The sequence below is a fragment of the Marmota monax genome, unplaced genomic scaffold, assembly GCF_021218885.2.
Source record: "Marmota monax isolate L192 unplaced genomic scaffold, Marmota_monax_Labrador192_F-V1.1 WCK01_AAM20220418_F8-fsc00002, whole genome shotgun sequence".
Taxonomy (NCBI): Eukaryota; Metazoa; Chordata; class Mammalia; order Rodentia; family Sciuridae; genus Marmota; species Marmota monax.
This window is the reverse complement of record NW_026693571.1, coordinates 32,352,488-32,367,808: the sequence shown is the minus strand read 5'-3', so window position 1 is coordinate 32,367,808 and position 15,321 is coordinate 32,352,488. Positions and strand designations below refer to the sequence as shown.

At 37.2% G+C, this 15,321-nt stretch overlaps 1 protein-coding gene across 12 annotated transcripts in view; it reads left to right on the top strand.

The window, feature by feature from the left end:
• Fnip2 (folliculin interacting protein 2) overlaps nt 1–15,321 on the top strand; it is a 114,238-nt gene that overhangs the window by 56,040 nt on the left and 42,877 nt on the right. For 4 of the 12 annotated variants that reach the window (XM_046458814.2, XM_046458818.2, XM_046458813.2 and 1 more), the window contains exons 3-8: nt 1,085–1,231; nt 3,881–3,981; nt 4,102–4,173; nt 5,828–5,928; nt 6,107–6,196; nt 7,706–7,777. In XM_046458814.2, the coding sequence (XP_046314770.1) occupies nt 1,085–1,231; nt 3,881–3,981; nt 4,102–4,173; nt 5,828–5,928; nt 6,107–6,196; nt 7,706–7,777 (583 nt within the window). Of the gene's footprint in view, nt 1–1,084; nt 1,232–1,427; nt 1,482–1,541; nt 1,642–1,755; nt 1,848–3,880; nt 3,982–4,101; nt 4,174–5,827; nt 5,929–6,106; nt 6,197–7,705; nt 7,778–15,321 lie in introns of those variants that run through there. The other 8 variants (XM_046458819.2, XM_046458817.2, XM_058583878.1 and 5 more) reach the window with 7 other exon arrangements.

Sequence of the window (15,321 nt, the reverse complement as noted above, 5' to 3'; positions counted from 1 at the left end):
TGTCATTTTAGGCCCTCTGAGGGACTATGTTTCTGGCATAAGTGGCATTAAATAACAGCAGTACAACTTTGAATGCCATCATTGCTGGAGTGATTGTTGTGGACCAGCACATTTTATGTTTTCCTTATGTTTTTTTTCCCATTTTCAGCCCCCCTCACCCCCACTTGGCAAGCACAAAATGTCATGAGTTTGTATAAAGCACATGACTGCAGGCATTTGCATTAGACCACCAGTGTGACTGTCACACTGAAGATTAGATAAGCTGCAGTTGCATTCATGGTTTTCCAAGCAAAAGCTGTATAAGGAAAAAAAAAATAGTTCAGAATAGAAACTACTTCTCATAGATGCTGCAGGATGCTTCTGTAGGGAACGATAGCTTCTGGTGGAAGATGAAGTAAAAAATTAATGATGGTAAATCTTTATACCTTCATGTCACTATCATAAGAAATTAGCAGTGAACCCTGTTGAGGGAATATGGAGTAGATAATCCTCTGTCACCTCTAACCTTTAAAGACCATATTTCCATCACATGCTGTGTAATTAACAGTAGCTCCTGTTTCAGGGTTTGGGCTTCATCTTTCACAATTTCAACCTCGTGATTTTCTTTCCTGTTACCTTCAAAGAGGTACTAGAAGAGGTGTGTCATGAAAAACACAAGCCCAGCCTGTCCAAAATAGTTTTGTTGTCTTAGTTCCATTTGCTTGTTTAAAATTTAAACTTAAATCACCATCTTTCTCCTCATCATTTTCATAGTTTATGATTTTACATGATACTAAAGATTTTTTTAAGAATTGAAAACATTCTTTATCATTTGATGAAATACAAAAGCTGGTAATTAAGGAGAATAATGTCTAAATTCACTAGTTTTTGTGTAGTAGCTTCAGTACTTCCCCCTCCCAAATATTGTAGGCTCCAAGGAATCATATTTTTGTCATAATTTTAAAGAAAAAGTCTACGAGAGCTTCTGGTTTTGAATGTAGTGCAGGTTCCTGCACGGTTTGACAAAGGAATTCCCAGTGAAGAGCTTGTTGATGAAGCCTGATATACTTAGTATCCTTTACCTTGCTTGCCTCTCTTAACCCAGAAAACAGAGGATGTCCCTGTGAAAACATCAGCCAAGTGCTGCCAAGGAAGTAGCAGCAGCAGCAGCAGCAGCAGCAGCAGCATCTCTTCCCATAGTTCTTCTGGAGGATCTTTACAACACACCAAGGAGCAGCTTCCAAAGTACCAGGTAAAACATGCCTTCTGTAGGAACACCCCATGGGTTGAAGTAATTTACTGTAACTTCTCCTCAGGGGCTAATGCCTGCTGGAGGGTTCTACTTCAGGAATGTGAGAACAAGTATTCAACAGAGTGATCCTAAATGTTTCACATCAGTGTTGTTTTCACACTTTGTCTTTTATCTCTCTATAAAAATTGTAATCCAGCAGAGATGATACAGCATAATACATACTGAATGAGGAAGAAATATTGCAAACGAGGTAAATTTTTTTGTTTTGTTTCCTTTGCTGTTATTATTATTCTGATCCAGAATAGTAAACCTATGAACTCCTAAAGATTCTTTGAATGCATATGGGCATCCTGAGAAGGTAGAACTTGCCAGTGAAAGAAGAAAGTCTTGTCTAGCAGAAGAAATAAATAGTAAGGCCAAACTTGAGAGTGAAGGTTTGAGGGCTGGTGGCATTCTTTTTTTAAAATTTTATTTATTTATTTGTTTTAGCTGTTGATGGACCTTTATTTTTTATTTATATGCAGTGCTGAGAATCGAACCCAGTGCCTCACGACATTTGAGGCAAACTCTCTACCACTGAGCCACAACTCCAGCCCAGGTGGCATTCTTTTACACTGTGAGTTGTGTGTTTGGGGAGGTAGAGGATAGGAATGAGAAACATAGATACAAAAGTAGAAATGTTTTGTAAATTTTGAATAGTAATGGCAGAAGGGCATTAATTGATGGGTGATGTACCAAACTTTCTCTTTTAAGCCCATGTAGAATCTTGTCTTCTATATTGCTGAAAAAGCAAAGCCAGGGTAATTACCAGCAGCCACAGGCCCATAGAACTGTGTTAATTTCGTAGTCAGGACTTGGGCCATGCATTTGCCCTTATTGTACAGTGCTTTGGGGGGGTCTCAAGTAGTTTGTAATTTAAAAATTATAGAGTGAAATTTTCAGCTAGTTGATAATTACAATTTATATTCCAAGAAAAAAAGCAGATTATAAAATTAAGAAGGTTATTAGTAAATAAGGTGATAGCCAGATGGTTTCTATCTGCATGTGGTGGGAAGAGGTTGATGTGAGCTCTAATCCAACAGAGGAACCTGGTTAATAAGACTGGTTTACTTTATCTTTCCACCTCTGCCATCTTGTGTAAGTAGGTTATATATGTGTGTCAGTGTGTGTATATATACGTATGTGTGCATTTGGAGTTTTAGTAAATGAAAAGAAACACGGGGGCATAGCTTAGTGGTAGAGCATCACCTAGTATGCACAAGGCCGCACATTTAATCTCCAGTGTTGCAAAAAGAAAAAGAAATGAAAACGACTCAGTGGAGAATGTTGAGGATGATCCCCATGTTTTTCCTCAGATAGAAAGCACTCTGTCAAAGAGTCTGACTGATGGGTTGGGGTGCAGGGAATGTTACTTTGTTTCAAGCTATGCTAGGGTGCCTGTGGAACACTGGTTTGTTCAACATTTATTTCTATCCTGTCCATCATTGTGTCCCCAGGACTTAGCATATGTACTTAAGACTGCTATATCCCAAAGGATTCGGATATAGGATTTTAGAGCCTGAGGAGAGGTCTGGGCCTAGAGATAAAAATGTAGCAGGTATTCCTATGTGCATAAAAATCAAAGTCAAAAGAATGTTTGATTGAAAATGCAGGCAGTGAACAGAAGTGCCCTCCAGGGAACAACCATGTTTAAGGGATGATTTCAGAAAGAAGAGATTGAAAAAGCAAAGTAGTAGTTTTAAGAAAACAAATTGGAAAGTGTCCATTAGATTTGACAGGAAGGTGAAAGTTATCCTTAGAGCAAATGAAATCGATGGAGCATGAGAGGTGAAGTTAGGCTGTGCTGGTTAAAAAGCAAAGGAGAGGGTTGGGGTGTAGCTTGTGCATAGCACCACCAAAAAATAAAAGTAAATGAGAATATAGTCCACCCTTTTGGATAACAAAAAGGCATGAGAAAAAATGGTTCAATGTTGGGAGAGTCAAATATTTTTAAAATATTTTTGTAAAATTTTAGAACACTTGGACCATCTGTTATCTTTTGTACCTGCACAAAACCCTGCCTGCACTAATTGACATTTTTGATCAAGTCTGTAAATTATTTGATTGAATAATACTGAATTATATTTCTTCTCAGGATGAGTTCTTAGTACCAAGGGAAGAGTTACCCTGTTTCTTCCATAATATAATCTATTTAGAATTTATAAATGGAAATAATGATAATCTTTTTTCTCATAATAATGTTAAAAATGATTTCTAATGAACACTTGGATCCTATAAACATAATATGTTTAAAGAAAGAAATCAAGAACATTAATAATAATTTTGGGGAAAACCCAAGCAATCAACATTACACATTGTGATTGTAAGATGACCAACTGCAGGTTTAAAAAATAATTGTAGTTACCCAGTAAAGAGGGACCCCGAGATTAATAAATCTTGTTTTCTTTTTTTTTACTTCTGCACCATTGTATATTTTTTCCTTTTTTTCTTGAAGTTTTAAAAATGTCTTTATTTAGCACAGCATGATTATACATGATAGTGAATCATTGTCACATACTATATGTGCATACAACATAACAGCATTGGTGCTATTGCATTGCATGTCGCATAGTTCCACATACTGACTTTGACTTGGTTTCTTTTGTGTAGTACACAAGACCAGCTTCCGATGTCAACATGCTAGGGGAAATGATGTTTGGGTCAGTCGCAATGAGTTATAAAGGCTCCACCTTAAAGATACACTATATACGGTGAGTTTGAACTTCTTTTTCTACAGTTTTGAGAAATAGTATGGTGATACCGACTCCGTAATTTAAAAATGCACTTCTTCCCCCATCCATCCATCTATTTTTTATTTATTTATTTTCCAGTTCTCCTCCACAACTGATGATTAGTAAAGTTTTCTCTGCTAGAATGGGCAGCTTCTGTGGAAGTACAAATAAGTAAGTCATATTTTTGTGTGTGTCTTTTTCTAGGTTGAGTAACTTTTTGTGGGCCATCAGACGTTTTGAAATGAGAAGCAAAATGAATCCAGATTAACAGAAGGGTTTTAAAGGGTTAGGCAGTGTCCAGTAACATTGAGCAGGGGAAGGACTTTGACTTTCTTGGGTGTCCTTAAAGACAAAGCAGCATCTTTATTTTGGGTTGCCTTCAATTATCCACTACATTTCTACAGGCAGCTACCAAGTTTTAATTTTCTGGAAAATAGAAGGGGAAAAAAGGAGTAACTATATTACCAATTTAATGCCATTCCACAATATTATTTTGTCTTTAAAAGTATGTATTTCTGAAGGATTGAAGTACATAATGACTTTTTCTGGGATGATCACAGAGTGGTAGGAGGGTTGTCTGTACTTGCTATCTATTCTGAGCAGTCAGTGTAGCCTTTGTGATTGATAGGTATTTGAACCATGTAGTCATTTGATTTGCCCCTCTTTTTGCACTTGTGCATAGACTAAAAATACTGAAATGGTTAACTTAAATTTTCATCACAGTGCATTTGTTTATACATTTTGAACTTTCAAACAGAAATATTTCATATGCTTGTTATATTTTGTTATGTATTTAAAGGAAGTACTTAGTATAATAAGGGACATTCCTAGATGTTAAATGAATAACCCTGGGAAATTAAAATTTTATTCCTCTGCATCTTTGGGTACCTCTGAGTAAAAATTTTGCTTTATCCTACAACAAAATAGTTTGAACACTTAACATTGGGCTACCATGACTAAAGCCAATGTGAGAATTGATGTTTATTTATTATAAGATATACTTTTTTTCATCCCCTTGAAATTACCTGAATGTTTGTCACACTACTGCCCTATAGTAAAATATTGAGCTCAGATTTAAGTAAATATTATTTGGCTTCATTATGCTACATTATCCTCAAAGTCTTGATATTTATTTTCCTGTTAGAGAATACATTATTATAATAGGGGCTAGGGTTTTAGCTCAGTGGTTGAGTGCTTGCCTAGTGTGCATGAGGCACTGGGTTACATTCTCAGTGCCATATATAAATAAATCAAAAGAATACAGTATTAAAATCTATTTCCCTCACATTTTTATGAGTAATTCTAACTTTTTAGAAGTTGTGAAATCAAACTCCTAAGAGAATCATAATTTCTGATGCATCTCACCCCTGAAAAAAGTTGCTGAATTATTCATAGATGTTAATCAAGAGTTAAAATTAATTTTATTTTGAGGGTTTATGTAAAACCCTTGAAATGAATAGCAACATCTTTAGTGTCAGTTGCTAAAGCAGAATTTAGAAATGAATAGCAGTATCCTAGGTGTCAGCCACTGAAGCAGAATTTAGAGTTTGTTGTCCTGTTATAGAATATGAAATTGTTAGGAATGCAATTGTTTAGTTGTATGGATCTGGCTACTTCTAAAAAGCTTTTATTTTCCTTCAACAAATTCTCCTATACTTGCCGATTTAATTCCCTTTGGTAGATGTGAGACTATCAAATACAGTTGTATGCATTTGGGTGTCACTCAGCAGTTGTATATATTTGGGAGTCTACTAAAAAACAGCTTTTTATTAGCCTGTTGATGTTTTTCTCCTCTCTTTGCTTTCCTCTTCCTGGCCGGATTTAGCTTGCAAGACAGCTTTGAGTACATCAACCAAGATCCTCATGCAGGAAAACCGAACACGAATCAGCATAGTTTGGGTCCTGGTCGTGCCGGAAGTAACCTAGGTAAAATGAGACACGCAAACAGATTTTCTCTCTGAATACCACTATTATGGGTGTTTTTTACTTTATTTGAGTTGGTTGTGTTGTGTTGTTTTGGTTTGGTTTTGCATTACTTTTAATCGGTGTTTATTTTTGTGTATGTGTGTGCTTTGTTTGCTGTCCTCTGTGTGTCTGTCTCCAGGTCTGCTGCAAGCATGCAGCAGCAAACTGCTGCAGGGGGCAGCTGAAGGAGGACCTCTCCGGCTCACCCGGAGTGCTTCTTTCTTTGCAGGTTTGTGTGGAATGCTGAGTACAGTGTGACCCACACACATTAATAAATCCTTTACTGGTTCTCAGAAAAAGTCCTATTTGTGCTTTCCTAGAAATTCAAGGGGCTCTTGTGATAAGAGACATAATTTCAAATGCAGCCAAATTAATGATGTTTTGGAAAATTCATCCCATGAACCTCTATAGTAAATGTCTCTGCTAATATCCCAGGGTAAGCTGATTTTGATCTGAAATGAGCCCTTAGGGTTTCTAAGACAATTCTTTTTTTCTGATTTTCCTGGGCCCTTTTGCTGCTATGAACTGTTTCCCTTTGCCGTGGTGTTTTCTCTCCATTTGTTCACTTGCATCCTTACCTGCATGGAGTTTCTTTAAAAGTCACTTTAATTAAAGAGCATGGAAGATTGATCAATCTCTCTCTCTGTGTGTCTCTCATTTAAGTGATGTAAATGCAGTTTCTAGGTTCTTTACAGTTATAATCATCAGGGTGTTCTAACATTTCACTGGCCTTGCTATCTGAGGCTGTTCAATGTGTATTGTAGTCTTGGCATGATTAACAAGTGTGGGGGATCTTCATTACTAACGTTTAAGATTGTGAGTATGGCAAATGATATTTTTCATTCTGTTCTTCGTAGTCTGAAATATGCTAAACACCATAGTTAACTGACATACTAATGAAACTGACACCCTCCCACCTACTTAGAGTGAGGATAACATGTTGATATACTCTCTTTAAAATTGTGAAAATAAACATGTTTCAGAAAATAACTGGCAAGTACAACAATCAGGCAGGGCACTGGGCTTCTTGTACGTTATAAAACTTACTGAGCAACATTTCATCAGCCTTCCAGCTCAGTAAGAGTACAACTCCGGCCAATCTAAAGTCTTCCTATAAGTCTTTAATACTTCAGATTTTCCAAAATTCTTGCCAACATATGAGTTTTTCTAAGTAACTCAACAATAGTACTGTGTATGGGTGTATATGGAAAAGAAGTAGAGGAAGAAATATTTGAAAAGGAATATAAGTGTTTTCTGTCTGCCAAGAGAGTGGGTTATAAATAGAAACATTTTTTGAATTTATGAAATGGTTTTCAAGTATTTCTCTTCCCTAAGTTGCCTACAGTTACTACTGAAACTAATTATAAAGCATTTTGAAAATATAGTTCTATGTAAGTACTACTATTAATGAGGAAAATAGCTAAAAATATTCACTTGAAAAATGATCATTGTATTATCTGCACAATTAGTTTATGATACAGAATTTTTTAAAGAGTGGAATTCATTCAAAAAAGTTTATGTGCTTCAGTAGGATAAAGGCAGATACTTCTGTTTTCTTCTTTCTTTCATCATCTATGTATTTAATTTTGCTTTCTAGTTAATCTCTATAATAAACAGGCCAATAATCAATAGCAGTAGCCTACTTTGAAATGTAAAGATTACGGCAGTCATTTTTTAAATTTTTGTATCTTTGGATTCAAAACCTCAATAACATGTTTTCCTTGTACCTTTATCTCAGCACACAGCACCCCAGTTGATATGCCAAGCAGAGGACAGAATGAAGACAGGGACAGTGGCATTGCTCGATCAGGTATTTCCTTTTATTGGTTTAACTAATGCAGTGAACTATCCATAAAGATTTAAAAAAATTTTTTTTGATGTGTAACATCTGGGAATGAACATAAACTAGTCTTATATCAACATAAACTAGTCTTATATCCAAATTCATATGAGACTAGTGTATGCTGAGAAATCTCTTCTCAGAGTGAAATTTCCTTGAGTCAATAATACTGGGAATTTGTTTGCTGACTTCTGTGTGTAGAACCAGAGGAGGGAAAGTGTCTGCGAAAATAAATCTTTGAATGACAGTGGAAGTGCCTGCCAACTGACCTGATCACCCTTTCTTCTGTCTTAGAATACTGATCTAAGTTGTGTCTCAGGTACCTTTCTGTTCTTCCAGAAGTCCTAAACTTTACTTTTACTTCTTCTTTTTAACTAGCCCTGAACTTTCTAATACTGCTTTTAGGATCCCATGGTTTCTGCTTTTGTACATGATGCTGCTTTTGACTTTTGATTTGTGGTTCAGATCTGAGTTAGGTTCTGTGTTAGAAGAGAAGTAATCCAGGGACTTAGGTGTGTGGGGTTTACCTGATGATTACACATCCTGTAGGCCTCCTCTATCTTCCAGTGAGTACTAGGAGCACTCTACTGGTTTCTCCTCTGACACATAGCTCCTTCTAAACCAGCCAGCAGTCCCTGCACAGACTGGATCCAGACCTTGGGTGCCTTTCCTTCATTTGTGTTTCCACCTCTTGCTCTCAGACAGTGCCTCAAAAATCCTTGTTTCTTCTGTGTAATATCAGGGCCCTTCTCCCATTCTGTCCAGTTCTGCTCCCAAGTTGTTAAATGAAATGTATTGTTACTGAATCTCCCTGTTTGGCATTTAATATTTATATATGAAAGGGGTGATGGAGAGGGCTGCTAATGCCCCTGAGTGGCAGTTTGCTCCCCTTGCTGTCATTTATATATATGCATATGAATGTATATGTTTATATTACACACACATATGTAACATACATATATGTAATAAAGTATATATATATATATATATATATATATATATATATATATATATACACACTTTATATAGTGTTTTATTAGTTGTTAAAATTGATTCATATTGGTATTCATTATCTTCTCTGTGAAGTTGGGCTAATAACCTTTGGTCTGAAACGTAGCTCCCATTGATTAGACTTGTATAATTTTCACTTAAAATCTGAAAAGGTAAAAGGCAATATGTGATGTGCAAGTGAACTGTTTTTCTTTTGTCATATTTAATGATACTCATGGTAATTTCCTCATTTCTTGTGGGTCACTGTCAGCTGAACTCTGAGTTCCATCAGTTACTCAAAAGATTCTGAGTGTGCACTGAAAAACCCTAGTGTCCTAGTGGCTCTCAGCCCAATGCCGTTCTCGGTCCCCTGTCATAGGACTGGCACTGGACCGACTTTGCTGTGGTTGAATTCCAAAGCAGAAAGGTGAGAGCTTTTCACCTGTCTATGGGGGAAGGAGCATGAGTAATTTCCACCAGGGCCTCTTCTGAATGCTCATGTCACGGGATTTCTGTCCTGTTGTAACCTTATTTTACTTTTTATACCCCTTGTTACAGAAAAGATTCAGAGATTTTTAGGGAACTAATACCAACAGAAACATTATTAGAAGAAAGTTTGGATTTTCCTAGGTAACTTCAGTTTATAATATAATTGGTAAAATTAGTTCATGTTGTACGAATCTAAATCGCAACTTGTTTGATATTCTTTAGATTATATATTGCTCTAAAACTACTTTTCCATGCCTTTTGAGAAGCAGGAAAATTGAGTTCACATTAAAGTACAAGTCCATGGCAGCCAGAGCCAAATATTTTCTTGTAGTCCACGAGAGGGATTTGGGACTAACCAGATCTGGGAACTGGGGACAGTATGATACAAAGGTTAATTTTGATAATGAAAGAAGACTGGCTCTGTTTGGTAGTTTGGCAATCTGTATTTCCAATCTCTGCTTCTCCTGTTGAGAGGACGGGGTCAAAGGGGATGGAAAGAACTGCCAGTGCCCCTGGGTTTTACTCCCCTGGCTGTCCTGGTAGTTGTGCTTACCTTTAGGTTCACAACTGGGAACTGCTCTGATATCCCTGAGTCTACATAGACTAGTGTGAGCTTCACATCTTTGGTGGGATTAAGAACTCTGTTAACGTAAGAGCTCTTTTATCTTCTTAGTGTAATCCATTCTCTACTCCTTATTTCCCACCTTAAATTGTGGAGGAACCAAGATCTCGGTTCTAAAACAGAATAGGAGCTCCAAATATTAGAGTTAAATTAGCAGAAGAAGTAGAGAAAGTAAGATGGTGTTTATTGTCTTTTAATTCTGTAATTTTTAACTTCTATCTAAAGACTAGAGAGATAGGAAAAGTGTTGTTGTTGTTATTGTTGTTTGGTACTGAGGATTGAATACAGGGGTGCTCAACTGCTGAGCTACATCCCCAGACTTTTTTTATATTTTATTTAGATACAGGGTCTTGCTGAGTTGGTTAGTGCCTTGCTAAGTTGCTGAGGCTGGCTTTGAACTTGCAGTCCTCCTACCTCAGCCTCCAAGCTGCTGGGATTACAAGCATGTACCACCGTGCCCAGCAGGAAAGTTTTTAAGGTAGATTTTATTGTTAGAATAGTTATAGATTTACAGCAAAATTTGGAAGATTTTTTTCACAGAGTTCTCTTATAACTCATCCTCAGTCTGCCCTGTTAATAACATCTTAATATTAGTGTATGAATTATGACAATGAATGAGCCAATATTAATATTAGTGAAGCATGACCATTAGCCAAAGACCATAGTTTAGTTATTTCCTTGGTTTTTACTTAATGCCCTTCTATTCCAGGACCACATTACACTTATTGGTCAGGTCTCTTCAGGCTTATTTGGCCGTGGTAGGTTCTCAGACTTACTTTGTTTTTGCTAATCATGACAGTCTTGAGTACTGACTGGCTAGTTATTGTGTAGAATGCCCCACTATGAGAATGTTGGAAGTTTTCCTCATGATGAGGCTTAGGTTGTGAGTCCAGGGAGGGAAGACCACAGGGGTAAAGTGCCATTTTCATCACAGCAGGTCAAGGCTACCTACTGTCACTGTGCCTTGTGACCATTGACACTGGCCTTGTTTACCTGGCCAACGTGATATTTGTCAGGTTTCTCCACTGCAGAGTGACTATTTCCCCCCTCCATACTCTGCTTTGGTAAGATGTCACTATCACCTATGGAGTGGGGAATTGTGGTCCTCTTCCTCGAGAGCAGAGGCTCTCCATAAATTAGTTGGGATCCTCTGCATGGGAGAAATGTTTCATCTTCCCATTTATTTGTTTATTTGGTTATTATATCAGTATGAACTCCAGGATATTTATTTTTTTTACTTTGGATTATAATGTAATAGTACTTCTTTTAAAAAAATTGTTGTAGCTCAAATCATCCCAGCTTTGGCTATTGGGAGCTCTTTTTCTTAACTCCTATGCTCCTTTTATATACCCCCATCTATGTGGGGGGTGCTAGTTTGAGCACTGTCTTACATTCTATGCCACAAAATGCCGTACACACACACACACACACACACACACACACACACACACACACACACATATATAGTCATCTTCTGTATTTTTTTTTTTGCCCGAGTCCCAGAGTTAGTTGTTTCCTCATTCATAGAATGTTTGTTTCTTGGGGTGTAAAGGGGAAATACCTTGTTATTGTATTTTCTTTTGGATATTTTGAATATATCTTCTGTGCAAAGATAAATTTTAAGAGATTATTTTAGTAGCATAGTTGTTTATTTTAAGTAAGGCCTTGGAAGAAAAGAGAGGTGGATTTCTGGCATACTAAGCAGATTGCAGGCTCAGTGACTAACGGGACATGGGTTTTAGGGGAGGAGTAAGAGAGCAAGCATGACTCTTCAGTTTCTGACTTGAGAAGACAAGCAGAGGATAATGTGGTGACATTACCCAATGTAGGACAAGCCAGAGGCCCTTCAGGGAGACAGATAGTGAAATAATTTTTAGCTAGAAGTGTCCACAAATTCTCCACTTGTGAGTAGCCTGCTGTAATTTAGAAATAGAAAACTGACTCAAAAGAGATGGGTCAGCTGAAATTCAGAAGACTTGGATCTGCGAGCAGCATGAGGTTCCAAGGGCTGGGATTGAGACAGCATCATCATCGAGCCTTGTCATCTGCCCATAGTTCAACTCTAGGCTTTCTTCATCAAAGTTGGCAAATCATAGTAAGGAAAACGATTTCCCATTCTTTTTGTAGCTGCCATTTCTTCAGTCTTCAAAAGTGGTAAAACAAATAGGTCGGTATGAGGAACACTTGTAGTATGTACTTTTCAAGTGACTCTACCAGATAAGAATACACATCATCAAAGTGTTCAGATAAAACTTGTGTTTCAGCCACTCTGCAGATACAGAATGGACTCTGCCCAACATTTGGTTTGGATCAAGACTGATGATGTCACATACGCATACTGTAAGGATGTGGAAAGGCTTTTTACTCACATAATGAGGGTTTTCTGGAGAGAGTAGGTGACTTCCCAAGTTGGCCAGAAAAGAGCTTGAGAGAACAGGGTAAAGAGACTAAACTGGGGTTTTCTTGGTGGTAAGATTGTGTGAGTGTTTCTGCATGTGGTTTAAACCTCCCACTGGCACCAAAAGAGAGAGCACCTGGGCTTTCTCATCAGTTTGCTGAGAGGGAGCAGAATGAGGCCAGGGGAATGGGATGAAGCTCCAAAGCCATCAGCAATAGAATATCAAAAATGAAGTCAGATTCCTCACAATGTAGGTCACCGTGGAATAATGCACAATGATGTCCCATTTGTACCTGAGCCTCTTGCTGACTTAACTGATTCAGTGCTTAGTAAAGAGAGGAGCAGGAGTCAAAAGGACAACACTGCTTTTTATTTTTTCATTTTGTTTTTTGGTGCTAAGAATGCATTCTACCACTGAGTTTCATCCCTATGTCTAGGTATTGTTTTTTGTGTAGGGGAAAGACCCTACATGCTGTTGACCTTTGCACCTGTGCACATAGGCAAAAGCTTGAACTTAAGCATGAGTCTTGGTCGCATAACCTGGGATCTTTCTGGCACATAAGAAGATAGGAGGACTCTGAGGAGCTGCTAAGAGGGTATCTCCCACTCACTTCCCTGTCTCCCCTGGGAGGCTGCCATGAAACAATTTCTCTTCAACTCCACAGTTCTGATAGGGGACTTCTGCCCTGCCCTCTTCAAATAGAATTGCAGAATATAAAAGTACTTAGCTGCAGTTTAGAACGAGCTCCCAGCAGTGGGTGTCCCCCAGCTTGTACTGCAAGCATTGATCCCTTTTGTGTTGTTACCATTTTGGGTGTGGGACAAGTATCTTTGGGAGCTGGTCCCTTTGGCTTATTCTTTCCATCATCTAGGTGATAAACATCCAGGTCTAAAAATGTCTGCTTGTGTCTTTACTGTTGAGGATCTGGGCCTTGACCTTGCTTTGCTTTGCTCATATTATATTTGTTTGATGTCTTGTAAGGTGTCTTGGACAGAACTTAGTTTCTTTATTTCTTTCCACTTCTTATATTTCAAGTTAGACCTTTGGCATTTTCCTGGAGTGAATATTTGCCATCTTCACTTTCACAGGCTTTGTTGGCTTTTTCTTTCACTTCAGCTTTTTCGGTTCTAAACTTGCATTCCTGTATACCTGCTTAGGAAAAATTAGAATCAGAAAGTAATGAAAGTAGCAGTCAAACCCATAAGGGTTCTAGAAATAAATCTAAGAAAATGTGTGATATGTGATGGAGAAATTTTAAAACTTTATTAAAAGACCTGATTGGGTGGAGTGAAGGATCACATTTTACAAATTAATCTATAAATTCAGTGTAATTTGAGTTAAAATCTCCTGTGAAGTCAGACTAAACTTCTACTTCATATGGAAGAACAAAGGACCAAGATTATATATTTTTCATAAGTTTTTGTAGGCACTTTATTCTTAGATCCCAGACTCTGGATAATAGACAAAAGTCAAAAAACTTGGTAAATAAATGCAGAGAATGAATTGATCACCTAGGGTGGGCTAGAGTTTATGTCCCAGATAAGAAATTAAAATTTGAGATGTTTTGAAATCATGGTAGTGAGAACATTGTCTTTTTTATTATTCAGGGGGCTTTATAGGAATTTTATTAAAACTTAAAATGGCATTTTTGAGGACCATTTAAACTCCTAAATTAATTTTGTGGTTTGGGAATTAAAATGTGTTATGTGTAATTTGATTTGCCAATAAAATAATATGCTTGGTTTATTAAAAATGAAGTTTTCCTCTTAGACAATAACAGCTGTATTCATTGACCCATTAAATGCTTCTATTTTGTTGTCTTTAGAGTGTAACTACATACTAGACTAAGTCACCTTACATATTTTCAAGTTTCTAAGCAAAAACTTGAAGAGAAGAACTTTGAGTCTCACAGTGAACAAAGTCCATTGTGTTTGGGCTGTAGTACCCTTTCATCCAACAGATAGAAACAGATAGAAAAGGTACTCAGAACAATACCACCAAAAAAACAAAAACAAACTTTAAATGAAGGTTATGAAGGTTGGTTAAAAAGAGAAAATGTAAATACTATATATACAGCTTTAGCCACAGGAAACCTTAAACAAATTCAATATGTGAATTCATCTAGAAAGTTGTTTCTCTACTGCTCTGTTTCTGTTACACTTACTGATTGAGACAAACATTATTTTCCTTAACTGAATTGTTGGCCCAGTATTCAGTGAGCATCTATGGAACAATCTTCTAGGGTATGGGGATAGATCAGTGCTCAGAATACACATGGACTCTGATCTCATTGAATTTATAGTCAGTTAAGGAGAGATGGATGATAAACACTGAAATGTAGGCACACACTTATCAATGAAGGAAAGAAAACATATGGGGTGCCCATGAATAGCCCTCTGAAAGCATGAAATTTTAGCTGAGACTTTAATGCCAGTAGGGACTCCATGAAGTCCCCATTAAGTCTCCATGAATTCTCTATGAGGATTGGTTCAAATACCATTTTAGGGATGGTATAGTTATTGCAAATACCTAGGGTAGGAACAGACTACAGATTTGTGAATAAGGAATAGAAAATCCTTGTGAATAAGAATAGAAAAAAGACAGCCAGATTTCAAAGAGCTTATCTATAATCAAAGGCTAGCTGCCTTCTTTCAGGTAAGAGGCTGAGACAGGAGGATTGCAAGTTCAGGGGCCAACCTTATCAACTTAGTGAGACCCTGTCTCAAAATAAAAAAATAAAGGGACTGGAAATGTAGTTCAGTGGTAGAGCACTCCTGGGTTTAATTCCTGGTACAAAAAAAAAAGAGAGAGAAGGCCAGTTGTGGTGTGGAAAGGGTGGTATAAGATGAACTTAGAGAAGAAACATGGGGTCGATCCCATGAATATGTTTTTTTATATTTTGATGGGAGCATTTCCAAACATTTTCCTTTGGATGGCTGCAGAAGACAAGAGAAGATTAAGGGTTATCTGCAGAATACTTCCCCCATATGTCTCCTTGCAAGTTGAAATGTGTT